This window comes from Lepidochelys olivacea (assembly GCF_965140295.1).
Source record: "Lepidochelys olivacea isolate rLepOli2 genome assembly, chromosome: 24".
NCBI classification, from domain to species: Eukaryota; Metazoa; Chordata; order Testudines; family Cheloniidae; genus Lepidochelys; species Lepidochelys olivacea.
In genome coordinates, this window is record NC_140434.1 from 3407433 (window position 1) to 3435102 (window position 27670).

The window sequence follows — 27670 nt, forward strand, 5'->3', positions numbered from 1 at the left end:
AATTGCACCTGTATTCCCCTTCTGTGGGCACCTGGTTCCTCAGCCATTACCGATCTTAAGCGGAGGCCCACGTCTCCCTCCTGCCTGACTGCCAGCCTCCTTTCCAGGCTGCATAGTTCCTGTCTACACTGGGTTGCCCAGCAAGCCAGACGGCTTAACCAGGCCAGCTCCTGCACTCTGCTTTCTCCTCAGAGGTTAGGAGCAGATGAATTTCCAGCAGTCACAAGTTACTGCTCAGCTCTTTATAAGAAAGCACCTTTATTTTTAAAGTAAAAGCATTACAGAGAAAACACATCAAACAATAACAGTTCCTCGCTGGTTGCTAAAAGCTTACCCCGCAGTCTCACAGGGCCTCTGTAGGCCAAAGTCTTTCCTACCCTTCCCAGGAAGGATTGGGGACCCCCTTGGACAGAAGATCCTCTCGGTATGCTGGATCCGAAAGCAGGCCCTGAGTCACTTTAAACTCAGGCTCTTTATCCAAAAGTCCTTCCTTTGCCCACTGGTCTCTGGAGAAACCAATTTGAACCAGAATATGCACCCGCTCCTGATGATGGGACCTCCCTGGAGGTGTTACAACCTGAGTGAATTTGCCTCATCACCCCTGCCCACACACACACACACACCCTCCACACATACACACTGTTCTTTGAGCCTGGAGGGTTGTGGTCCCTCTCCCCTGCTATGGGATTACAGACAACCCCTGGCCCACACTGATACATTAATTTAACGCAGTAAGATCCCCCAAAGATATTGCAGGAAATCACCATCTCTGGCACAGGGGCACTGTTTGCCGCCTTTGGCAACCAATGGGTTCGTCTTTTGATGACTGAAATGCTTTAGTCCAGCATCACTGGGCTGTATATAGGTGTGATTGGGTATCATGTAGTGGCCCGTGATATACACAAAATCAGGAGAGATGAGCTAATGCTTCCTTCTGGCCTTAACGTGTATGAAACCCCAGGCTAATGCCCTAACCCCTGGGCACTCCGAAGATTCTGCCCTTTCCCTGGTCACCTGTTGGGAGGAAGCTCCAGGGTACTGCCTGTTCTTGTTGAATTTGCGATATTGTGGTAATTGTGAGTCCCGCAATATTCGGCTTCCGCTGCAATTTTGTCAGCTGGGCAGCTGAGAGCGGGAGCCCCGGCCACCAGCCACCCAGACTCCCACTGTCAGCCCCGCGTGTTAATGGCTGTAATCTAGTTGCAGCAAAATGTCTGATTATCAAAAAAATGAGCAGGCATAAGGTAATACTTGAGTGTTTATATTGTTTCAGCAAATATTTCTTAAACATATAGGTCTTCTCCAGCTTTTCCAAATGACTGCAATGAATAAAGGGCCATTATTCCTTTTCCACGTCTTGTCCACAATTCAGCTGCGATGATTTGGCAATCGTCCTGCAATTCAACTGGGGCCTTAATTATACTTATACAGTGCCTAGGTACCCCACTAAAGGACCAGGACCCATAGCACCGGGTACGATACAAACACAGAACAGGGCTGTTGTATTGATTTAGATGGACCAAATGGGCCCAAAGTGTCAAAGGTGTTAACATGACCCTGCAACTGTACAACGTTAAACAAGGTTTGGGGTTTGGTATAGAGAGATCTCAGCTTGCTTAGTACCATAGCAAACACCCCATTAAACCTCCTTTTAACACTTTATTAAAGATAGGGGAAAGAAGGAAAAAGTATGGAAGAATTTGAAATTTAAAATATTAAGTACAGTTTTTATTTTAGCAGCATTTCTAGTTCCCGATTTCATTTTTCGAAGGAAAGCCTGCGTTGACGGTCTCTGATGGTATGAAAGCTGCGGTTACCTGTCCTTTGGGGGGAAAAGAGAAGTTAGTTGAGATGAGCCGGCGTTACGTTGGTGTTATTCCTGGTGGTGTTCAAGGCGGATCCCATTTCCTAGAAGGCAAAACAAGACAAACGCACACAACCGGGGGGAGGGGGAAAGAACAGAAAATGCAGCTTCTGCCTTTGGTGTTGAGGCTCCCGTGTAACCTCACCGCTGGAAAAACACCGACATAGTACATGGGCTGACACCTGGCACGTTGGGCTGTTTAGGGCTTTGCATCAGCTGCCTCTTTGTGGTCACAGGCTCACAGCAGTGTTGTAAAATATGCGGTCTTGGCTGACTCTTATTAGACAGAAGGAAAAAGGAGAGGGATAGAAAACAGAAGAAATGATGTGGGGAAGAAAAGGGAAATATTGTTGGGGCAGTTGGGGGGAAAGGAGACCGTCTCACATCCCAGATGGTGTTCAGGATTCAGCCGGAGCTGGTGGTGATGTCATCTGGGTCCTTCTCTGGTCAGCACATATCTTACGATCAGGATGATGAAGGTCCCAGGAGATGGCAACCATGGTGGTGAAGCTCACTCCTGTAGTCAATTTTTCTCTTGAAGTCTCTTTAAGGGCCCTAAAGTGGAATATCCCATCCCCTCATTATTTTGTCCACCGGTTAGGCCTAATTTCCAACTCACCAATTTTGGTTCGAAAATTTCTGGCCCCAGAATTTTTCTTGTTTTCAGGCATGATCTTAACACAGTCCTTGAGTTATATCAGACGGTCTTTTTGTTTGGCCTAATTCAGTCTCTCTCTTTTTTGTAACTTCTCCCATCTATATTTGTTGGGACAAGTTATTGTGATTTCTTAGGAACTTCCACTCACTCTTCACGACTGAGCGCCTAACCAAGGTAAATTTGAAGGCCCAGTTTTCACAACAGTTCCAGCCCCAGGGAGTTTACAATCTAAACTTATGACAGGTTTCAGAGTAGAAGCCGTGTTAGTCTGTATCCGCAAAAAGAAAAGGAGGACTTGTGGCACCTTAGAGACTAACAAATATATTTGAGCATGAGCTTTCGTGAGCTACAGCTCACTTATGAACCACTCAGGAAACAGACCTAGATATCACGGTGAGCAACTCAATGAAGGCTGCTGCTCATGGAGGAGCAGAGGTGAAAAAAGCAAACAGAATCTGAGGCCATAGGAGCAGTGGGATGAAAAATAATACTGAGCATTACAACTGACCAGGTGTACTTTTGTTTTACATGAAAAATTCCAAAAGAAAACAAACATCTGAACATTTGGGGGGTTTTCTCATTCAAAAATTGTTTTGAGTTATCTGATGTTTCCCCCTTTTTGGTCCCATCCCCGTTTTTTCCAGCGGAGAGATACGGGTAGGAAAGTAAAACTGTGAAAGTGGGAGAACCAGCCTCCCTTCCTCTTTTAATTTTTTCCCTGCTGGAAAAGTGTGAGAAAAGTAAAAAGGTAAGTGAAGGGGTTATGCTGTCTCCCTTTTTAGCAATTTAAGAAAGGTTTTTACACTTTGCCAATAGAATATTTTTTAAGTAAGAGAAAGTGAGAAAAAAATTCTTACTTATGTTTACTTCCCCCCCCTTCCCAAACATGGAGAGGAAGTGGGAATTCCCCACAATTTCCAAAGAAAAGCATTTTAAAATGTCAGAAATAACAATAGTGAGAAAATCTTTTGCAAATGTTTCACATTGAATTTTTTCCTGAAAAATAAAAAATTGCATAAAAATGAATTTTTGTTGTAAAAACTAAATTCATTTTTGCCACCCCATTTTTTGGATTAAAAAGCATGTCATCTCAAACATTTCAACCAGCCATGCTAAAAATATTGCATTTCACACACATGCACGCAAATGCCATTATATAAACCAATGGTCTCCAGCATGCTGTGTAAAGGTCTGGTCACTCTGTCTCAGACAGTATCTAGGAGACATATAGGGAGTTTCAAAAATGCTTAGAAAAAGTTCCCTAGGGAGAGAGATTAAAAAACCTTGATGGAGAGTTAGCGATTTATACCAGATGAGGGTTACTCTCCTTTGAGGCTTTCTAGTTTGAAAAAAGATCCTGAATAAGTGAAGAGGATAGACACGTAGAAAATAATGAATGGTGCAGAGAAGGGAGATTGGGAACTCTCTTTCACACTACCAGGACAAAGGATGTTCCATTAAACTGAAAGGCAACTCTCTTAAAGCTGATGAAAGGAAAAGTTTTTTGACGTACTGCATAGGTCACCTGTGGAACTCCTTGCCACAAGATGTTGTGACCAAGAGTTTAACAGGATTAATAAATAGATTACACATGTATATGGATAAAGAGACTATCCACCCTTACATTAGGCTGCATAATCTTTTAGAAAGGCTATATACCCTCACGCTTCAGGGCATAAACTCACCTCTAATGATAGAGATTAGGAAAGAATGTTTGCTTGGGTCAAGCGAGTCCATAACTGTCCACTAGGGGCACCTTGCACCTTCCTCTGAAGCAGCTGGGGTACCGGAAGCACCATTGCCTGTCACCACCAGGGTAGCATAGCTTTCTGTTTGTGCGAGAGATGTCAGAGCCAATGGCTAAAGGGCAAACCAAGCTAGTGGAAAGGATGAAGTTCCCAGTACTAACTGTAGCCCAGCCCACACTTCAGGGAATCCAGTCATTGCCGCGGAAACCTATTTATAAAAAGAGATTTCGCAGCCCCGGATCAGACCGAGAAGGAAACAACAAAAAACTCCTATGTCACATAACGGACAGGTTGCATTTGTCAGGCGCTGCTACTGACCTCTGCTGGCCCAGCTGTGCCTCAGAGGAAAATTTTAGCCATGGAGATAGCAGGGAGGGGAATTGCAGCTGAAGAAAAAACCAGGGGGAGTCCTTGTGGTACCTTAGAGACTAACAAATTGATTTGGGCATAAGCTTTTGTGGGCTAGAACCCACTTCCTCAGATGCCTCCAGTGGAAAATACAGTAGCAGGTATATATACATAGTACATGAAAAGTTGGGAGTTGCCTTACCAAGTAGAGGGTCAGTCTAAAGAAACTCAGAAAGTCAGCTGAGGAAACTCTGTGACGCCTGATCCTGGAAATCTGTGTGCCAGAAGTAGGCTGGCACCACTCCTCTGAAGTCAGTCGAGCCACACTGGTTTATATCGGTGGCCGGGCTGACCCTCAGTAAACCCTGTATTGTAAATGGTGGCACTTTTCTTCTACAGAGGGGTCACATGAGAGTCGGGGGGAAGGGGCGATAATTATATGTGCTCACTCATCCTTAGATATAGGGGATCATAGAATCATAGAATCATAGAATATCAGGGTTGGAAGGGACCCCAGAAGGTCATCTAGTCCAACCCCCTGCTCGAAGCAGGACCAATTCCCAGTTAAATCATCCCAGCCAGGGCTTTGTCAAGCCTGACCTTAAAAACCTCTAAGGAAAGAGATTCTACCACCTCCCTAGGTAACGCATTCCAGTGTTTCACCACCCTCTTAGTGAAAAAGTTTTTCCTAATAGCCAATCTAAACCTCCCCCACTGCAACTTGAGACCATTACTCCTCGTTCTGTCATCTGCTACCATTGAGAACAGTCTAGAGCCATCCTCTTTGGAACCCCCTTTCAGGTAGTTGAAAGCAGCTATCAAATCCCCCCTCATTCTTCTCTTCTGCAGGCTAAACAATCCCAGCTCCCTCAGCCTCTCCTCATAACTCATGTGTTCCAGTCCCCTAATCATTTTTGTTGCCCTTCGCTGGACTCTCTCCAATTTATCCACATCCTTCTTGAAGTGTGGGGTCCAAAACTGGACACAGTACTCCACTCGATCCACTTTTGCTAGTCATTAGCTTGCAGGATGTTACTAGAGCTTGACATCGTCTCCTGGGCCTGCAAACTAGCAGAGACTGCTGCTTATGATGTTGCTGTCGCTCTGTTGGGCCCTGGGAGCTTAAATTCATAACTTCACTAGACACTAAAAAGACACTGGAGTTATGGCTTCTTACAACAATCTGCAGCCCGCTAAGCCCCCTTTGTCCTGTGGCTGCAGAGGTGTTAATGGCCCACTTCACCTCAAAGGGTCTCTTGCAACAGGTGTTAACTCCTTACGCTAAACAATCTGTGCCACCTTGTAGGTAGCGGTGATACTCCGAGCACCTTTCCCAGACCCAAGAAGAGCTGTGTGTAGCTTGAAAGCTTGCACCTTGCACCACTGAAGTTGGTCCAATCAAAGATATGACCTCGCCCGCCTTGTGTCCCCAACACATTGTTGGAAGCACTTGGGCGCATGGACTGGCGTTTTGGTCTGTGTTCGTACAGCACCTGACACCTTGGGGTCTTGGCTCCTAGGTGCTGCCACAGCAGAGATGATTAATCATCGTAACGGCACCGTGACAGCACTAGGGGATGAGGTTTTTATGCAGTCTTGACTCGCAAAAGGGAGACAGAGCAGAGACTCTATGACGTCTACTATGGACCTTGCCATTGTGATTAATTGAATCCAGCCAGTGGGGGGCACAATGGCTGTGAAGCGAGCACCATGCCAGCTTTGGCATGGGCAGTGCCAGCCCGGCACAGAACCTGGGCACATACGCTGCTTCCTGACCTGCTCTGAAGCCCGCCCTGCTCTGTCCTCGCTGCTATCGTAACCCGCGCTAGCTGGTTCCGGCTAACCCGTGCACAGCGTTCGCTGTCTGGATGTACCCTCAGCATCGAGCTGTTCGGTGCTGATGTTCTTTTCACTGTGTACCTCCAGGAGTGGGGAAGGGCGACTTGTTGAGTTGAGACCCAGGAAACCACACGCCCCAGTGTGAAACTTCCTTTTCCCCTTGAGCCCAAGTTGAGCTTCTGAGAAGGCCAGGTAAGAAAGTTTCCCAGGGCTATTCCACATGGCAGTCCAGAGTGTAAAAGCCAAGATAAAGGATTCCCCTTCTTCTGCACTTAGGAAGGGCCTTCCTCTGCTCTCTCTGCTCCCCCTCATTAACTATTTGGGCATCAGGGAAGCTGCTGCCCGTGCTACCAACTCTCCCGATTTTATCCTGGTTTTCTGCATGCCCAGCTCCTGGATGAAGGTGGCTTCCGGAGAATCTCAGCTTTCATTAAAAAACCAAAAAGGATCTCGCCCCCCGTGCTTGCAGAGGAAGGCTTGAAAGCGAGAGCCCTAAAGCTGAAAAACACAGAAGGCAAAGAACCACCCCCCCGGCAAACACTGAGTATTAAAAAACAGCAACAAACCCTTGTGATTCGCAAAGCAGGAGTTCTGGATGGCCTGGCCCATGATTTCTGAATGTGGGGGATTGGAAACACCACTGCCCCCATCTAATTGGCTTTCTTCCCCATCCTGCCCGGATAAATGCACTGAGAAATCAAATGCAGAAATGAGCGAGAGAGGAAGTTGGCAGTTAAAGGGGGAGGGGTTTCCTGCCCACCAGATTGCACCACACCACAGTAGTCACCAACCATTGGCATAGTACAATAGTGAATCAAGCCCATGGGGTGCAAGCCAGGGGAGGATCAGGCCCATTGATTTGCAGAGCGGTCTTTATTAGCTGAAGATCTTGGGGGGATAGATTCTCATTTACACTAAGGCCCCTTTACTCTACTACGAGCATAAATTACAGCAACACCCAGAGCCTTGGCATAACGGGAAAAAAAGCCCCACATCTTTATGAGCAGATCAGTAACTTCAGGCCTGACTGGGAAGTGCATTTTATTGGTAAACAGGAGTCCACACAATCACACTATTGGCTGGATCTCAGGTGTGATGCTTCGTGCCCATAAGGAGGAGATATTAGGAGATTATCACCTTCTGCCTGCAGACGTGAAATGCCTCAGCATCTTCTCTTGCTGCTTTTAATCTACAGTACCTTTTTAAAAAGCCACAGTAATAAGATCTGCCGCGGCAGCTCTTTGCGTTAGAAGGTAACTTACAGCAAGGGTTGGTGGCATTTGGATGCAGTTGGCATGAGATCTTCTGTATCCCCCTCAGCAACAAATCTTCCCTTTGCGTGCATTTCCGTCACTCCGGTCTGCATTCGAAGGCAGTGTGTGGTCCTTATTTTACAATATTGGTCATGCTGAAGAGGAGTCCAAAGAACATGAAGAAGCATGTTGTCTTCAGCGCTTGGAAAATGGATGTCGGTGAGCCACTTTCTGTTGAAACAGACAAACGCACAATGAACATTTGCCTCTGCAATGAGCATCTCTAGGTCTCTGGGGTTATTTTCCGCCTACGAAAGCAGCTATTCGCTCCTGCCTATCCCCATTCCCTATTGCTCTGAATATTATGTGTTCTTCGCTTTGCGGTAATGCCCAGGACCCCGTAGTGCAAGGCGCTGTACAAACACCAAACAAGAAGACAGTCTCTGCCCCAAACAGCTCACAATCTGGTGCAGGCATTTACACCAGGGGTATAAAATGCTACCAAATGAGAAAGGGATATCTGGGACCTCCTGAGGCCAGACGCTCCACTGTTGTAAGTGACAGGGCAAGGGGCAGGACAATGGAGAAGCAGACCACCCCTCTCTCTCTCTCTGCTGGCGAGACAGACTCCACTAGAAAAGATTTGCTGAGACAGCTCTACTGGTATAACTAGTCCAGCAGAGCCACCTATTGAGGACAGTTTGTACCAGCACGAGGAGATCTTTTGTTAGTATAGTTAAGCCACCTCCCTGAACGACACAAGCTAGATCAGCAAAGAGGACTGGTTTTTCAGTACAGCTGCACCTCCATGGGGAGTTTGGCTGGCACAGGTCTGTCAGTCAGGGGCATGGACCAGCATCTCTGTGCTAACAAAACTTTGTAATGAAGCCCTGGCCCATGCCCACAGGTCAGGGTTTTAAAGGCTTGGGCCATTGCCATGTTCCCCATAAGGATAGGGGCCTGCATCTAGGATTAAGTGGGGCCAAGGAACGTGGCTGGCTCTCTGCACAGAGGTGAATTTCACGCAGTGGGATCGTAACCCACGCAGCTGTGCCGTGGCCGCACCGACCCCAGGACCCCATGTCTTTCAGGTTTATCCTAGGGATGCTTAGATAGTAAGTTACCGCAGTAGTCTTCTATGGAGATCGTTTTTGAGCCCTGGCTAATGGGGTTCCTTGCCAGGCAGGTGTGGATCATGTCTTTAGCTCTTGGACGGCTCGAGATGTGCAGGGTGGGTCCTTCCTTGGTCTGGCTGATCCTCCTGCGGGTGTACATCCAGATGAAGGTGGCACTTTCCGCTTCCTCGGCGACAGAGCAGTTTAGCAGGAGGTTGCAGGTTCCATTCAGGATGGCAACGGCAATATCTGGGACGGGGATTTTCTCTGCGTGTTGGAGGCAATACGAAACGGGAAAGGGACCAGTGAGGATTCCCTGCACTGCACGTAGCTTTGATCCCCTCTGTGCAATCCCAGGTCATTTCCACAGATTCCCAGCCCTCTCATCTCTTTACACAGCATACACGCGGGGTGGGGTGGGGCGGGGTGGTCCACATGGAATATTCTAAGTTTTTGATAAAAATTGAAAACTGAAATATAGCTGGGGTGCCTCCTGTCCCCATTCTCCTCTACAGGCCGGGCTTCCTGGTAAGACTACATTTCCCATGATGCATCATGGTCTCACCTCAGGGAAGGGAGGCCATGCAAGTTGGTAGTGCGTCATGGGAGACAGAGTTTGGCCAGAGAACCTAGCCTGTGGAGGAGAGCAAGGCAGTGAGGCCATCAAACTACAGCTCCCATGAGGCACCATGGCAGGACAGCCAAATCAAAGTACTTTGGTTTCAGGTGAAAACCAAAAAATGTTCAGTTTTTGGGTGGTGACTTTTCCAACAGATACTTTAGGCAAATAAAATCCATTTATTCAACAAACTAGTTTTCCCTCAAAAAAAAAAACAAAAACAGTTTGCACAGAAAATTTTCACTCAGCCTCCCCAAGGCCAGGAAAGTTTGCCCTGAGATTCAAAGGTCCATGCAGTGGAGACCCACATATGCAGCATGTAACCATGCCCCAAGTGGGTTGGTTTTTCTGTGGGCAGTGACCCCAAGCCTAACAATACTGACCACCATTATAACGTACTTTGAGGCGTATGAATGAAAAGCCCTATATCAGAGCAAGGTTCTTCACTGGGCCTTTGTGATTCTGCTGCCATGTGATTTTTGCCCTTGATTTCAATAGGAGGGGTAGGCCCACAATTTGCCAAGCTCTTTCAAGATGACAGACGCTACATGTGGATGTGTCTAAGGGGCTAGATGTTATGTTACAAATATTTTTATGGGAAATTTCTCTAAAAATATATATTTATGTTGAAATAAACACCTACCCACAGGGCGGTTATATCCACATTTGAGCCGCAGAAGACAAGAAATTAGCATGAGCCCCTCATTAAAACTGAGCACTGGAATGCCATGCACTCATTAAAGAGCTTCAAAGGAGCTGACTAGCTCCCTGTTGACCCTTGGAGGAAACTGGCCTGAGGTGTCTTTGTTTAAAGAAAGTTCTTGAAACAGACACTTGAATTTAAAGGAAACGGGAGTTTGATTTTCCTCTCCCATGCTCTGGTCTGATTTCCAGAGATGCTCAGTAGCTGCATCTCCTCTTGAAATCCAGGGGAGCCCCAGGATTTCAGCAACTCTGAAAAGCAGGAGCAACTCCATGGACCAATAGCTCAACCGTCAGCTGGTGCAAACAACCCCCCATCCCACCCCCACACTCACTGTACACGCGCAGCAGGTATTCCGTCACGGTGGTGGTGAACTCGGTGTTTATCTGCGCTCTGTACACGCCCCTGTCCAGCATGCTCAGGTTGCTAATCACCAGAGAATAGGTATGGTCCAAGACCCTCAACCGCCCTATGTAGCGTTTATCCAGCACTTTAACTACAGCTAGTTTCCCTTTCCGGGGGGTAAATGTGGCGAGGGTTGTGACCGAATTCCAGACGATGGTCTCCACGGGCACCCACGGGGGAACTTTGAAAGGGAAAACTACCGACCCTCCCACCATCCCAGTCAGCTGGATCGCCTGGGATTTGGTGGTGCGTGCATCTAGAAACACAGAAAGAAAGAGAGAGGTTAGGAAACTGATGGAACTGAGTTCTTTAACGTGAGTTTGATTTCTGAGTCTGATTTCATGCAGATCGATATTATCTATCTATCTCTCCATCCATCCATCCCCATGCACACCTCTCTATCCCCATACACGTTCCTCCACCTATCTACAGGTTGAGTGAAACTGGGAGTTTCCATTCGCTTGGAAATGACAATATTTCAACATTCATTTTCCATCCCACATCAAGATGAAGAGCCAAAATTTGAAAGTTATTTTGCAGAATGGAAATCCTGGAATATTTCAGTCTGGAAGCGTTGAAGAATTTAGTTTCAGCACTGTTGGCTGAGAACATCAGACATTCCTGAATGGCAGTGTTTCATTTCGAATGGTTAAACTGACCCAACATGCTTTGTTTCAAGTCAGTTCAATATTAATCTGCATTTTCCCATTGAGGCACATTGACTCATCGAAGGTGTAATTTGGGAGCTGGATGCCTATGGGCTGGGCCAGGCTCCCTCTCCCATAATGTACTGAGGGTCATGTGACTCCCATGGTGCACCACACAGCTTGGTAAGATGGGAGCCTGTATTGCTGTATGGGACATGTATTCCTCCAGGGAGCCAGACCCAGAGGCGAGAATGGAGGGCCAAACTACAACTCCCATGAGGCAATGGACTGACAGGGAAATGCTATTTTAACAGTTTGTTGAACTGATTTGAAATTAAACATTTTGGGTCAATTTTTGATTTGGGTCAAAATAACCAGAATTTTTTTTTCTTCAGTTTTGTCGGAGAACACTTCAATCTCTTTGGTCACTCGATTACAGACCTAAAAGTGGCAATTCTTCAACAAAAAAACTTCAAAAACAGACTCCAATGAGAGACTGCTGAATTGGAATTAATTTGCAAACTGGATACAATTAACTTAGGCTTGAATAAAGACTGGGAGTGGATGGCTCACTACACAAAGTAAAACTATTTCCCCATGTTTATTCCCTCCCCCGCCCCGCTGTTCGTCAACCGGTCTTGTCAACTGCTGGAAATGGCCCACCTTGATTATCACTACAAAAGGTGTCCCGTCGCACCCCCGCTGTCCTGCTGGTAATAGCTCACCTTACCTGATCACTCTCATTATAGTGTGTATGGTAACACCCATTGTCTTATGTTCTCTGTGTATATAAACCTCCCCACTGTATTTCCCACTGAATGCATCCGGCGAAGCAAGCTGAAGCTCACAAAAGCTTATGCTCAAATAAATTTGTTAGTCTCTAAGTCCTCCTTTTCTTTTAACAAAATTAAAAAATTCCCACAGAAAGTTTCCATTTTGCAGAAATTGTTTCTTCATTCCAGTGGAAAATTCTCAACCAGCTACACACACACACTTACTTTACCTGTAAGGATAAGACATGTGAGCAACCAACATAGTCCCAGGATCACCATCCTAACACCGAACTGGTAGCTTCTCCTAGACATTCCCAGAGAGTCCTAGGAGGAAAAGACAACTCAGAAGGGGCCTCTCCGTGGGGAAAGCGGAAAGCGAGGTGAGCATTTGGGAGCCCAGCTGTTCACAAAAGAAGGCTGGAGGGTTGGATTTCCACAAGAGCTCAGCAGCACCCAAATGAAGTGGGCCAAAGTGGGAGCTGCTGGGTGCTCTTGGAGAAGTCTGGCACTTACGTACACAAGGCTGCATTTGGTCTTCTAATCCTGACCCTAATACCCTGAGCTCTGACCAGGGGCCCAGGCTGAGTGTGTCTGTAATGGGGCTAGCGCTGTGACTTATCAAGACACGGGAGGTCGTGGATAGACTTCACAAACTTTTCTGATCCAGCCTCTTTCAGCTATGTCAGTCCTACTGTCTGATTCTCCTCTCATTCACACCAGCATAAATCCAGAGGAACTCAATTAAAGCCGGTTACATTACGTCTCCAAGGGCAAAATGTCTCACTTTTGCCACCTATGCCTCATTTTTCTAAACTAATGAGGAAGATGACACATAAAACCAAGCTCCCTTTGGGTCATTAGAAACCCAGTGGCCATTTTTGTAAGGTTTTAGCCCTGCTGCCATAGTCCAATGTGCGTGAGTTGCTGGGATAGGACCGACAGTTATGGACCAGGCCGTAAGTGACCTGGCCCAGGAGTCAGATCAGCAATCAGGTCTAGTGGGCAGAGCAGGCACCCAGGCTGGGGAACGAAGCCAAGGATCAGCATCAGAAGCAACTACCAGTTGACCAGAGTCAGAGCCAAGGTCAGATACCAAATGGCAGAACCAAGGGTCAAGACAATCAAGGTCAGAAGTTGGAGGCCGGGGTCGAAGCCAGGCCTGGTAACTGGAGGAAAGGCAAGAACTGAACATGGAGCAGGAGCAGGAGCAGGGTGGAAACAAGAGAGAAGGCAGGAGCCAGGTGCGGGGCAGGAAGCAGGTTGGGTGCAGCCACAACAGGAAACCACTTGGCTGCTCAGACAAACTTCCTGTGTTTCCTTTTGGCTTAAATAGTGTGGTTGGACCAATCAGTGGAGTCAGGCGATCCTCCAATCAGGGCTCCCGTGGGTGGAGTCTTGGCTGAGGCTATCGTCCTACTAGCCTGCGGGCACTCCAGGTTTCAGCAGACACTGGGTGGCGGAGCCAGGATGCAGCAGCAGCTGTCTAGGGACACCCAGACCTGGGTTCAAGACCTGGGACATCCTACTGAGCTGGAAGTTTGGCTCTAGAAGCTCCTGCGTTTGGATTAGGCCCGGCCCATCTCTAGTGTTGTGGTTTTCAAAGTGCTGCATGACCACTACTTAATGCTCCAGGTTCTCTAACACAAGCTGATTGTCATTATGCCTGAGAGAGGAAGCACCTTGTCCACATGGCCAGTCATCAGGACAGCCTAGACCAGTACACCACTTTGGCTTAGGCTAGGACCGTGGCCAACCCCAGAGCAGTCTCTCTCCAGGGCAGATGAGACAGGAAGAAAAGGGGGGACCCAAGCTCAGCCCCCCCACCGCAAACTTCTCTTATGTCTGTGTAAATATGGTTAAACGAGAGGGGGTGGGGCCTGTACCAGGGCCCCAAATCTCTCCCAACAGACCTGCCTCTTGCAGATGTTGCCATCTTGTAGATCACTTTGGGGGAGGGGGGAGCTAGCTCCTAAACACCCACCTTCACATTCTGTCTCAGCTACTTACCTGGCCGCCCATCACCCTAGGACCAGAGCTCTTCCCAGTCTCTAATAGTTACCCTAACCACCCCGCTCCCCGTGAGGCAGGGCAGTGCTGATATCTCCTTGGTACCACAGGTGGGGAAACTGAGGCATCAATCAACTCAGTGGGTTGCCCAGGGTCACACAGGGAGCATCTGGTAGAGCTGGGCACTGGACCCAGAGTCGCTGGCTAGTGTCCTAGTCACTGGGCCATGCTTTGCATTAGCCATTGAGTAATATCCTTGTGCTATCACCAATATCACCAATATCCTCCGTTACCACCCTACCAGAACACACTGGTCCCTTCTCCCTCCTCTTCTGACCCCTCCTTCCTCCACTCAATCCTCCTCCCCCCTTCATCCTTATATAGCCCCATAGCAGCTCCATCCCCAGCCCCCACCCCCAGCTCTGTTCCTCCCCCCGCCCCCCGGCTGTCTCCCCTGTACAGTCCCAGCATCCCAAGCCCTGTCTGTCCTGCCTACACAGACAAACTGCCCCCGTACCTCCCCTATAGGGGGCAGGGACGAGCTGCTGCCAGCCACGCTCAGGGCAGGAGGGGAGCAATGTGGCACTGGCCGGTTTCCTTTTCCTCCCGTCTCTCCTCTGCAATGGGAGGGGGACAGCCTGGAGGATGGGGGTGCAGGAGAGCGATGGATGGAGCGGGAGGGGGGAAGATAGGTAGGGACCGGGTGCTCCCAGTGGCCAGAAGCCAGCACCCCAGCACAGCGCCCTCTTGTGGCCTGTTCCCAAACCCTCAGGAACTGGCTGGTCCCCAAGGTGTGAAATTGCCTGGGGGGCAAACCAGCATTCTAAGGGTTAATAGGGCCAAACCTCTCCCCATGATGAGCAGTTACCATGGCAGTCACTATCCAGGTATGTCTCACCTGTAACAGGTGACTGAACCATCTCTACTGGGGGGACGGGGATGAAGAGGAGAGGAATCTATTAACCCCTCCCCACAACACACACACAATTTCAGTTCACATTTGTGTACACTCATGTCTAGTGATTTATCCTTGTGAGTCTGGTGATTATTTTTATGGCTCATTTGTACAACCGTGTTATAGAACAGCTCTCCCCCACGCCCTTGCAGGGCGAATGGAACATTCCAACAGCTTCCTTCCTCCCCACCAACTTCAAAGAGTCCCCCGATTTAACCCCTTCCCTGCCAGAGGAAAAGAAGGAGAGAGGAAAAACATGACCTTGTAGGTATTTATTTAGTCTAAGCACCAGTTTGCATACAGGAAGGACCAGAAATGGAGGGCCACTGGCATTAAATATGTAAACACATAGGGAAGGAGCAGGACAAAGCTGTTTGGAGCGTAACTGATTGAGAACATTCAGAACCACACAAAAGACAGGAGTGTGTATGTGTTACATCCATGCGTGCATTCCATAGTGGGGGAAAATACATAACAGGTTGGTTATGTTAGGGCTGGTCTAGGTTTATTAGGTCCTGCCTCAGTGCAGGGACCTGGACTTGATGACTCCCAAAAAAATTTTCAGCAAATCAAAAAAAAAAAAAATCATTTTGAATCAAATGAAACTTATCACATGACCTGAACTGTTTTGTTTCATTTGGAGTTTTTAAAAAACATTTTAAAGAATTTTTAAAATAAACCTGAGGGAAATTCCACAACATCTTTCGGAAACAGCTTGTTCTGACTTTTCCGAGTTTCTTTATGCTTGAGCAAGAATTCACCAAAATCAACCAGAATTCAGAATTTTGGTCTGCCCAAATCTGCATTTTTGTCAAATAAAAGTTTTTTGCCTGAAATATTTCATGCATCTCTGCACTCGAAAGCCTGCAAATGTTCTAGCTGGTGATGTCCATGCAACCTTAACTCTGCCCCTAGTGAGTCTGCTTTAGTTTAATTAATTAGATGATTGCATGCTATTATTTCTGCAGCATTGTCTGCCATTCAGTAGGACTTACTGTTATCTTAGTCATGATTATTTGGAGAACTACCAGGTCATTATGAAAATGTTTTCAAATATTGGAAGATTCTTAGACTTTTACTGTAAATAGTTAGTCACCTAAAATGTTATCCCAGATATTTCTCTAAGACAGTTTCAGGTACCTAACCAGAGGGCAAAAATGATACCATAGGACCTAGCAACCAGTCACTAACCATCAATTAGAAAGAGCTGGAACTGAACAGTTCCTGAAAATTGCTCATCAAAACCAGCTATTTGCATCCAACAAACAGACTCACATGCTGAGGGCAATAGGTAACGCTCTGCTAACCAATAAAAAGGGTCTCGATTCACAATCAATTTTATTGTTAGTATTATAGTAGTGTGAGAGGCCACAAGAACGCTCAGGGCCCTGTTGTGCTAGGTGCTATAAGCAGTCTGTCCCCGATCTGCAGAGTATAAAGAAACCAGGCAGACCAAGTTAGGAGGGGAAACTGAGACACAGAGAGGCACAGTGACTTGCCCATGGTAGGTCAGTGGCAGAGCTGAGACTAGAGCCCTGGTCTCTAATTCAGTGCCTGGTCCATCTATGTGCAGGTAGGTAGGCAGGGCTCACACCTTAGGCACCTACATGTTGCATTGCTTCTCTCCCATCTTTCTTGAGCTAAGGAAGAACGATCCCCAACTAGATCAGTGCCTCCCTTTTTGTAACCTTCCAGTCTCCTCTGTCAGGTGACTCCCCTGTCACCCTCAATAGGTGTCTTCACTGCCAGGCAACCTCACCCCAGCTAGCCTAGTTTGGAGCCAGTTCCTTGTCTAGAGTGATCACATTTCAATGGCTGAGCACTTAAGTTAAATGACCCCTACTGTTAGGCCGCTGCCCCTACCCCCTCCGACATGGAGTTGAAAGGACAACAGAGAGGCCAAGAGGCTGCTCCATATTGGTAAAGGTACATACAGCGAGTTCATAACTTCACACCAAAGTCAGAAATTAGACAGAGAGATTTCCCCGAAGTATCACAGCCACAAGCAAGCAGCGTGAGTTGTGGGCACCACCATTACACTGGCAGCTTAGCCATGAGTATTTGTTTGTTTCCTGCTCACTCTTTCTTTCATGCTTCTGCCCCTTTTGTTACTGTCCTGGGGTGTGACTGCCCTGCAGCATCACCCACTTCTGGCTAAGTGTGGCATTCCCTGCCTCACTTTCCCTTCTCAGGAACCCAGTAACTCCACTTCAGGCCTCTTGACTCAATAATACTCCCCAGGGGGCGAGATTCCTAATAAAAGCTGGTGCCAAATAATCCAGAACAAACATCTTTAATAAAGCAGAGGCTCTCCTGGCTTTTGGAGTTGTTCTGAAGCCCACCCCATGAGCCCTGTTCCCAGCCTGGGCTACCCCCCAGTCTCTCCTTGCGGCAGAAACCCCCACCCTCCTCCTGGAGCAGGTTAATTCAGGCAGTTGTTACCTCTCTCCTTAAAACAGGAGTCTGCAGCTCTCCTCTGTTGGGAGGAAGTACGTTGGTCCCCTTCTCCCAGCTCGTCCCCAGTTGGGAAGAGAGCCTTCCTTGCCCTCACCTCTCTGCAGGCTTCCCAGATATTTCTTTCTCCCTGGTCTGTTTCCTTTCTCCCAGGTCCCTCATAATTTGTCACAGGTGTGGCAATTTCCTGGACAAACCCTACTGAATACAGGTTAACCTTCTTGAATTAAGTTTATGTATCGCTGTGTGCCAGGGACAAGTTGGTGTGAGAGACAAGGTGAGGGAGGTTCTCTCTTTTATTGGACCCATTTCTGTTGGTGAGAGAGACCAGCTCTTCTGCAGCTCTGGCTTGTATGTCAATTCCCTCCGGGAAGGGAGGCCACAGCTTCTCCAGGTACTCAGAACAGTGGGGGGTTGTTATGCAAAATCCCTCAGGTTGTAACACCTCCAAAGAGGTCCCACAACCAGACATGCCCAACCCGTGAAAAAAAACCCACAGAAATTGGGCTTGTCTTTGGCTTAAGTGGCTTGCGAGTTGCTTGTTGGCTAGTTTTTGGCTTGTAGCTTGTTGCTTCTTTTTTCTTTTTATAATCTGCTCCCAGCAAGCAGGGGCAAAGGGGAATAAAGGGGGGCAAGGGGCAAACAGGGGCAAGGTGGGGAGAGAGTCAGGGGTGCACAGTGGGCCCACCACAGTCCCAGACTGCATGCCGGGGGGACCTAGTCACATAGAGTGTTGAGGTACTTAGGGATTGGCTTGTTTTGGCCTTGTTTTGAAGTGGGATTAGCTTGATTCACAATAAATCAAAAAAGTCAGGGTGCTTATTTATGGCGTGAAAGTTGGCAACTATGCCCACAACCTGGAGCGGCTGCACTTTTAAACTGATTCTCCAGATCCCAACAAACAAAGGAAGGACTTTTGGATAAATAGCCTGAATTTAAACTGACTTAGGACCTTTGTTCTTATCCAGCAAACAGCCAGGATCCCTCCCCGCACCTCCACCTCCATCTGCAGAGAAAGTGAGGCTATTATAGCACCCAAGTAGTGGGCCTTGTCTCTGCAACATCATCTTCTCCTTAGTTCTCTAAGTCCCTGGTTCAATCCCCAGTGTGCTGGCCAAGATGGTGGATATCTCACAAAAGCTTATGCTCTAATCAATTGGTTAGTCTCTAAGGTGCCACAAGTACTCCTTTTCTTTTTGCGAATACAGACTAACACGGCTGTTACTCTGAAACCTGTCTAACACAGTTATTTCAGGAGTTCGTTTTGGTCTTGTGCGTTTCACCAGGTCTGCCCGGGAACGGACCAGCGCAGGCAATCGAGGAGATCGTTGCGTTCCCTTGGCTTTCACCGGAATAGCAGCCTTAGACCCAGTTATGAACGAGGAGGAGAAATCCAAACGCCAGGATGGAATCGGCGGTCTTCCGAGCCAGGGACAAGGGCACGGCTGAGTTCTTCTCTGAAACAAGACAAGAACCTGTTATTTATAGCACCTGCCGGCTATTTATTAACAATAATACAAATGGGCTGCCTCGCCCCTGCCATGGAAAACCCACAGGAGGGGGTAGACTTTAGGGGCAAGGATGGGCAGGGGTCGAAGGAGAGGGGAGCAAAGAGAGGATGCACAGCAAAACACAGGGAAAGCAGCCCTGTCCCTGGCCTGAGCGCTCTGCCCCCCATATCCCCCAGAGCATGCAGAGAGAGCTCCCCCCGCTGCTTCAATCACCCAGGATGACTCTTCTCTCCTCCCTGTGCAGAATGAGCCAAGGAGACACCCCCAAACCCCAGAGGATCCCCCCAGTTATCGACACAGGCTCCCAGAACCTCACAGCTGGCTCCGGAACCCAGTGCCCGGCTTCAACGGCACTGTCCCTGTGGCTAATCGTCTGGGATCCCCCTAGAACACACTGTCTGCACTGTGCCTTCCCCCCCAGCCCCCCCAGCCGCTGCATCACTTTGTGCCTTGTGCTAACGCAGACACCATGCCCTGCACTGGTGCCTCTAATGGACCCCCTTGGTCGGGCCCTTGCCAGGGACTGCCCCTGCGACCTCGAGCTCCAAACCACTGGCCTCGACCCCCTGAGGACTCAGCCCCTCGCCCGAACGGCAGCCCATCAGCAGGCGGCTCTCCTGTGTCACAGGCACCCACAGCCCCTCCAACCCTGGGCAGCGTCACGCCGCGTGGCCAGGATCCCTCATCCCACCCGCGGCACCCCCAGCAGCCTGGCATCCCCAGTCTGGCACCACGGTGACTGCAGCTTCACAGCAACTCACAGCCCAGGGCAGGTCAGTAGAAGACTGCTCTGGGGTCCCCCGGGGAGGGAAATACACACTGGGGAGCAGCGAACGAGACTCTCGCTCAAGAGTCACCAAAACCACGGCTGCCCTGCTTCAATTGAGACCGAACCAGAGTGGCTGCATAGTTAACCTGCACAGCCAGATAGACGCAGCAAGATAAATGAATGCAAAGTGAATGTTACCATCCCATGTGCAAGGGCTTCTGTAATAGACCAAGCCCGCCTCTTCGCTGACGGGGTTGCTGACGACGCACTTGTAAGATGCGTGACTTTCTGACTTTAACTGATCGTCCAGTGTGCTGCTATTTTTGCCCACAAAATCCTTTTCATTCTTGTACCAGTGGTAGGCCACTTGGGTGGCGTTCACAGTGCACTCCAGGGTGACATTGCACCATCCATCTTTGTTGTCCCTGTTGGTGACTTTCACACTGGGCTTAGGGACGGGCTCTGGAAATAGGGAAAAGAGAAATTCAACAACAGGCCAAACCATGACAGAGATCTAACCATGGGCCAGATCCTCAGATGATGTAAACTGGTGGTGCTCCAATGAAACTGATTTATACCAGCTGGGGACGTTGCTTGTATAGATTTTATACAGAAGGGTCTATTAGCGAGACAAATTCAGACTGCAAATAAGGCATAAAATTTTAACGGTGAGAGTAATTGACCATTGGAACAATTTACCAAGGAGTGTGATGTGTTCTCCATCACTGACAATTTTTAAATCAAGATTGGACATTGTTCTAGAAGATCTACTCTAGGAATTGTTTTGGGGCAGGTCTCTGGCCTGTGGTATCCAGGAGGATAGGCAAGATGATCACAATGGTTCCTTCACGCCTTGGAATCTTTGAATGATGCTCATCTAGTCTGACTGCCTGTGTAATGCAGATCAGACAATTTCACACAATGGCTTCTGCTTCCAACCCATTGACTTGTGGCTGGATGAGAGCATATCATTTAGAAAGAGGGTCCAACCATGATGTGGAGACCTCAAGTGATGGAGAATCCACCATATGCCTGGGTGAGCTGTGTGAATGGTTCATTTCCATCCCCGTTAAATGCAAACACAAAATGAGACAAAACTTTCTTCTAGCTTCAACTTTCAGCCAGTGGATCTTGTTCTACCTTTATCTGCTAGATTGATAAGAGAGGGCTCTTCAGAGACCTTCCCCGTGTGTTAGAACTGCTTTGAGAGCGAGTCACCAATTTACCTTCCCTTTGATAAGCTAACTAGAATAAGCTCATTAAAAAGTTTCCCACCGGAGAGCATGTTTTCCAGATCTCATTGTTTTCCTTCAGCATTTTGGGGGTGATGAAATACACCCCATTTGGACCAGATACATTAGATCAACAGTACCAAATTCCCTGTGTATTCCCTCCCCCCCCCCCGCCAATCCTGTCTACCCACCATCTCACCTAGCAGAGTGCATGTGACCCTAGGGTCTGTCTGGTTGCTTAGATAACCTCCCTCACCCCAGCATCTCTCAGGACTCCATGGCCATATCCTCACACCCTGAAGCACGGAGAGACCCCTGGCAAAGGCCTTAAGCCAAGATATTTAAACGTGACTAGTGACTTGTGTGTCCCTCAATTCTGGATCCCCTGTAGGATCCCAATTTTCAGAGCCCAGATGCTCAGCACTTTCTGAAAATCAGGTCCCTTTAAAGTGTGCCCAGAAAATGGGGCATCCCAAATCCTTAGTTATTTTTTGGAAACACTGGCCTAAGTGACTAAACCAAATCTCCTGGATGCCAGTCCAGTACCTTGGCTACAAGACCATCCTTCCTGGCCCTTACCAGCTTAGCCTGGGGGGGTTAGAATCATAGAATCATAGAATATCAGGGTTGGAAGGGACCCCAGAAGGTCATCTAGTCCAACCCCCTGCTCGAAGCAGGACCAATTCCCAGTTAAATCATCCCAGCCAGGGCTTTGTCAAGCCTGACCTTAAAAACCTCTAAGGAAGGAGATTCTACCACCTCCCTAGGTAACGCATTCCAGTGTTTCACCACCCTCTTAGTGAAAAAGTTTTTCCTAATATCCAATCTAAACCTCCCCCACTGCAACTTGAGACCATTACTCCTCGTTCTGTCATCTGTCATGGGTTATCAACTCATTTCTTTTATGGAGCCCCCTTCCCCGGTGGCCTTCCTGGCTCTCACTAGCTGGTCTCCCCTGCTTTCTGACGTGTGTGTAGCTGTTCCTTGAAGACGTCTGGGTGGCTCCATTACCCCACCTTCTGCCAGCAGGGCAGCAATCTGCTTTTGCCTCTGTTCCCATTTGGTCCGTTGTGGGAGATCCCAAAACAGGAATTATCATTAAGGTCGGTACCTGACCCCTCCTCTTAAAGCCCCAGCCACAAAGATTCCAGAAAGAACAGCTCTGGCGATGGAACATTGGACCCAGAACCTGAGCTGAGGATCTGGCCCATTTCTAGGAGCCTCTTTGTCCCATCCAGGCTGTTACCTGCTCCTTCCCCTGCCTTGTGGGCATTTCGGGCCGGGGAGAGAGGAAGGTGCATTATCGGGGCCCTTCTACCTCACCATCCCTGACCCTTGTGTGAAGAAGCCGCTCCCGACTCACCGTACACATTCAGTTGGATAAGTTCACTTTGCGTCTTGCTCTGGTTGTTCTCCACTTCTATCCGGAAGATGCCACTGTTTTGCTTCTGCAGCTGGACAATTTCCAGGGTGTGATTCTCATGGTAACACAGTTTATTATGAAAAACGTCATTGAGGTAAACCGCTGTCTGATTCCGTTTTTTAGTCAGGATCTTTAGGGACTCATCGAACCACCAGATGATCTGCTTGTATTCCTCTGGGACTGGCAGTTTGGGGTTTAGATACACCGTGCCACGGACAATCCCATTCACCTGATTGTGCGGCACCTCTGTGGCCTCGAAAGCTGTCAACAGACAAAAATCAGGGTTGCAATGGGAAGCAAAGGAACAAGCGTTACTCTTAGTTAGTTGTTGGGTGAACTGGGACAAGCTAGCACAAATGCCTCTTGCTGTGCCTCAGTTTCCCCCTGTAAAATGGGGATAATGCTACTGGCTCTTTTGTGAAGGACTTTGAGTTCTTGTGACAATCAGGTTCCAGACTGCCCTTCCCAGTGGAGAACAGAAGATTTAGGCCCCCCCAAAATGAGCAATGGAGCGTTCCTTGAGGCCGGTTTAACCCCAGTCTGTATCGATGTTGCATAATGACCATCATGTTCAGACTATTCCAAGCTTTCACAAAAGCCCTTACTCAATATACTCCCATAGTACAACAATACACCATGCAATCAGTGGGCTCAGCGGCTCCTTTTTGGGCCTAACTTTCTGTTCTTCCCCTTATGGTGTCCGGACCCAGTATCACAGATCTACAGCCGCAAAGAGCCCTCGCTCTAGGTATTGTTATGTTGTAAGTCCCTAGAAAAACGGAGCCTTGATTGCGGGCCACTAGGTCTTGAACCACTCTGATATTTGTACTGAAAAGGCTTGTCAAACCATTTATTTCCCAACAACAATATAATACGCACAAGGGCCTGCCGGTGTCCAAGGGGGCCTGGAGCAAGCAGAGCATTGTGACTTTGGTATCAGCGAGGACGAACGTATAAGAGATTGTCTAGAACATTGGGGGAAATTAGAGTTGATGCCTGAGCTAACTGGGGCCTGGGGGTACAACCTGGACAGAGGGGTGAGTTAGCACAAATGCAAGTGACCCACAAAGGGAGAAGTGAAAGGAAGAGCAAGAAGAAGCAAAGAAAATGCTGGAGAGGAGGGGAAGAAACGCCGTTTAGAGGACAGACCACTAACGGAAATGGAGATCCCTGGACAGAATGGTGGCCGGTGTCGCGGGGGAGACACAGGCCAAATGAGGTCTGCCCAGCGGGATGAAAGGACACTGACTGCCTGTCCCTCAAAGCGCAGAGATCAGGGAGACTGGCAAGAGGGGGACGCCCATGTCTTGGGGTCGGTGCCCCCAACCGGCATTCGGGAGCAGGCGTGGGCTGTTTATTGCCGGGGGCAGGATTCTGCCATGCTGCTTTCTTATGTTGAAATTATTGGGATTACTTCGGCAGTGAGGTCCTAGAAATATCTGCGGGGGAGGGGGCTGTGTTGGGTGTTTAAACAGCAAATGTGGTTTCCGCAAAAAAATGACAGTTTCCGTGGGAAATGAACTTCTTCTTTGGCTTGTCGGGAAAATCCAAACGGAATGTTTCGCCCTTCATCTGTGCCCAGCTGGGCTAGTGCAGAACCTCCCGCCCCTGTTCTCCTCCAGCCTACATCTCCCACAATGCACAGCAGCCGTTCGTGCAGGGGGGAGTCCCCACGAAGTGTCACTGCGGCCATGAAGCAGGAAGGGACAGAATATTCTTCCAGCCTGGGCAGATTTAATTCATGCACCAATATTTCCCTTATTTGCTCTAACAGGTGGATCCTGCCAAGTTCGGCTACACCCTGACAGCACTGTCACCAACTCACTGACTTTGGGCAAGTCACTGCCTCACTCTGTGCCTCAGTTTCCCCCTCTGTATAACGATTCCCAGAGATCGCTGTGGTAAGGCTCAGCTAAGGTCTGCATCCTTTGCTCCTTGGTAAGTAAAGTTGCTACAGGAGTGCAAAGTGTTGTTTTTATTTCCAGTTTGGACTTAGATTGCACCCTTTTTTATTTTCTCTCCTGCCCCTAATTTGTTCTCTGGGGTCCTAATCAATAACCAACATACCAATGGCCTCGTCCTTTACATTTCCTGTTTCGCCCACCCTCCCCATCTACAAATTGCCCGGAATTAGCAGGAGAGGCTGCTTTATGCTGAGCCACTGCCTGTCCCCATCATTTCCTGTTTCAGAGGCCATTTCATCTTTTGAGGGAGTTTTTTGTTTTAAATCATGGAAAGAGCATTTTCATGAATGACACAAGTAGCAAATCCAGCAGGGGTCATCTTTAGGGTCAGCAATTATCAGCAGTCAGAGCTAAAGTCTCACACTTGAGCTAAAGGAGTAACTAACTCCATTAGCTGGTAGCGATAGCAGATTGTTACCCCACCATCACCAGAGTGGGAGGGGACAGACATATACATACACCAGGTGTGTTAAACACATTCATATTTATAAGCTGGACCTTTTGAATTGGTAATCTAGCAAACAGAGTGTGCGCTATTCACTGGAGGCAGTATCGTCTAGTGGCTAGAGCACTGTACTGGGATTCAGGAGACCTGGCTTCTATACTTGGCTGTCCTGCTAGGTGAAGTCACTTTCCTTTTCTGTGCCTCAGTTTCTCCCACTCTGAAATTGGGACAACGGTACCCATTTAAAAAGCCCATTGAGATCCATGGGTGAGAAGAGCTAGGGGTGATTGTTTCTTGTTTGGATCAAGCAAAACGCCCTACACGTGACCGCTGCTGACTCTGGGGTAAGTTCAGCTCCTTTTACCACTTTATGGTCTCTTGATTCGCTGTGTGTGCTTCACCGTTGCTGCTGTGTGATGGTGACAGAGTGGATTTTGCTGTTTCAACTCCGCCTACGAAGCTGGACATCTTCTCCCGTATGCAAGAACTACCATAAAAAGCCATTACTAAGGGGGAGGGGGAAATCACAAACACCACGTGACCTGCCCTAGACACGTAATGGATGACATAAGCATTAACAAATACACCACCCTTTACACCAGCATTGAAGGCACTGAAACGCCTCTAAAAAGTTGGGCCTTTCAACTTCCCTCCCCCACACCACCGCCATCATATTACCAACCCTGTGCCTCCCAAAATCACGAATGAGGTCCCTCACGCATGAGATTGTCTTTTTTAAAATATTAGTTTTGGGTTCTTTTTTATGTGCCTGCTGGGTTTTGAATGTTTATGGATCATGTTTTCAAGCTTTTCTCCACAACCACAAGGGCTAGAAATTTAGCATTCTTTTTTTTTAAAAAAAAGTGAGATTCTTACATAATCACAGGGCTCCAGCAGCTGGGGATTTTTAGAAAATACCAAGACTCGCAACAAATTCACAAGAGTTGACAACAATGGAATCCCTATTTCGGAGTAAGTAGAGCCAAACCCCTGTCTGATTCCCCTGATCACTAGAATGCTATACGCAGGAGGAAAAAAACAATCCCTTCTGACCAGAAGTGTGGATTTTGATGGCCCTAATTTCAGTGCGTGCAGGAACAAATGTTGTCAATGATAAAAAATGACGAGCTTCTAGATCCTTGGAGACTGAAATACTCTAGAAGTTTTCTCTGGAGCTTTCCAGTCTGTGGCCTGGGTTTAGCCCATAGGCACAGTTCTAACTGACTTCAGAGAAGAAAAACTAGGCAGGGTAAGGAAATGTCTGTTCCAGCAACCCAGCTAAATACAGTTAATGAGCTCTAACAATCTCTCTGGAGCTTTGATGCAGCGACTTGTGCGAGCCCCTCGGCTTTGGTCTCTGCGATGGAAAAAACGGGCTTTCATTTAAAAAACAAACACAAAAAATAAGTTTCTAAGCCTGTTCTTGTGATGAGCCTGAAAACTGTAACTTGAAAGGAACAAGGCAGCCGTGCTCCACTTAGTAAAGAAATGTCGGCAAAACACTGGATCAGAATTTATATCCTTTCCCCCCGCTCCAGCCCTCCAAGATAAAACTTATCTACCACAAGGCAGGGGAGTTTGAGAAAGAATCAAATCACTAGCACGCGCGAGCAGACACACAGCCCAAATCTGCAACCCAGATCCAAAAAGCGTACCTTGTAAGCTGCTGAGCACCACCAGGTATGCAAAGGTTTGACCGGCTGCCGCCATCTTCCCCAGCCTCGCGGCAATCTAAAACCAGGATGTCCTCTAATCAAGTGACGTTGTCAAAGGACCGGATTCTCACTTACACCACCCGTGTAAAAGGGTCTTAATACGGGACTAAATTACAGGTACACCTGCATTAAGGCCCCTTTACACTGGGATAAAAAGGGCTTGGTGTAAATGAGAGACAGGCCAAACCGATTTTAAAACAGTTACTTTAACGAGGAGTGCAGTGCATCTTTTCAACTAATCTAAAGAGCAGTTGAAATGCCCTTTTTGCAGCATGTGACAATTTGTCAAAGAAAACCACTTCCTTGAGCAAGCTGCAGTGTATGAATACAGCATTTTAGGCGTAGACTCTCATGCAGCAAAGTTCTCTCCCTCCACAGGCTAGCAAGCCAGTGAGGCCAATGAAAGGCTCGGAGTCCAGGCAGCTGTAAGTCAGAATCTCCTTCAGCTGGGCAGGGATGAAAGTGATATTAAACACTGACTGGTCCGGGGGCACACGCTGCCTGGACTGCGCCCCCCGGGGCTCTGGCCGCTGCCGCAGTTAGCAGCAGCCAGGAGCCCTGGGCCTTTTCAAATCACCGGCCCCGGGACAGCTGCCCCTTTTGCCCCTCCCCCCCATCTGCAGCCCTGCCGGTAGGGTCACCAATGGGGGGGGGCAAAAGGGGCAGTGATGTTTAAAGTGCTACCGTGGCAGCTCTTTCACCTCGGCTGCATAAGGGCCGGTACCAGCTTCTTAGCGGTACACTGTACTGGCCCGTACTAGCCTACTTTCACCCCTGCAGCCAGGATACTGTAGCACGCTGGCTGCCTTTGTGCCAGGAATGGCTGCAGCCCCTTGCAAAGGAGCGCGGCTAACCTGCCCCTTCATTGGGCAGAATCCCAGGGGCGGTGTCACTCTCCGTAGAGACTGTGCTGGGCTGGAGGCATTGAGCTGTGCAGAGGAACCCCAAAATATTTGGTCCTTGCAAGACAATGCCTCGCAGCCTGCCATTGTTCGGAGTGACATCTCTTGTAACGTGGCCCTCCCCAGCCGGGCCGAGTCATAGACTTTAAAGTCAGAAGAATCCATCGTGATTCTAGTTTGACCTGCACATTGCAGGCCACAGAGGCTCACCCACCCACTCCCATCACCTCTGGCTGAATCACTGAACTCAAATCATAGTTTAAAGACTTCAGGTTACATAGAATCCACCATTTACACCAGTGGTATAAAGGGGCCTTGGTG

At 48.3% G+C, this 27670-nt stretch overlaps 2 protein-coding genes across 2 annotated transcripts; both read right to left on the minus strand.

Moving 5' to 3' along the window:
* Window positions 1–1873: 1873 nt before the first annotated feature.
* On the minus strand, window positions 1874–14899 carry LOC311512394 (SLAM family member 5-like; the record flags this gene model as incomplete). Its single annotated transcript, XM_084613607.1, has 4 exons — window positions 1874–1908; window positions 8835–9092; window positions 10482–10808; window positions 14878–14899. The coding sequence occupies 4 exons, from the start codon at window positions 14897–14899 to the stop codon at window positions 1874–1876; spliced, it is 642 nt and encodes a 213-aa protein (XP_084469733.1).
* A 721-nt stretch (window positions 14900–15620) lies between these two features.
* LOC311512740 (CD48 antigen-like) lies at window positions 15621–26487 on the minus strand. Its single transcript, XM_084614081.1, has 4 exons — window positions 26388–26487; window positions 22264–22584; window positions 19867–20130; window positions 15621–18845 (listed from the first exon to the last, which is right to left on the minus strand). The coding sequence occupies exons 1-4, from the start codon at window positions 26440–26442 to the stop codon at window positions 18751–18753; spliced, it is 735 nt and encodes a 244-aa protein (XP_084470207.1). The 5' UTR covers window positions 26443–26487; the 3' UTR covers window positions 15621–18750.
* Between the last annotated feature and the right edge of the window lie 1183 nt (window positions 26488–27670).

Bases quoted from the DNA above. Each gene is read 5' to 3' on its own strand.
- LOC311512740 (XM_084614081.1), bottom strand. From the start codon at position 26,442: ATGGCGGCAGCCGGTCAAACCTTTGCATACCTGGTGGTGCTCAGCAGC. The intron at 22,585-26,387 runs GTACGCTTTTTG...GTCTGTTGACAG, and splicing joins GGTGCTCAGCAGCTTACAAG to CTTTCGAGGCCACAGAGGTG. The intron at 20,131-22,263 runs GTGAGTCGGGAG...CCCTATTTCCAG, and splicing joins TATCCAACTGAATGTGTACG to AGCCCGTCCCTAAGCCCAGT.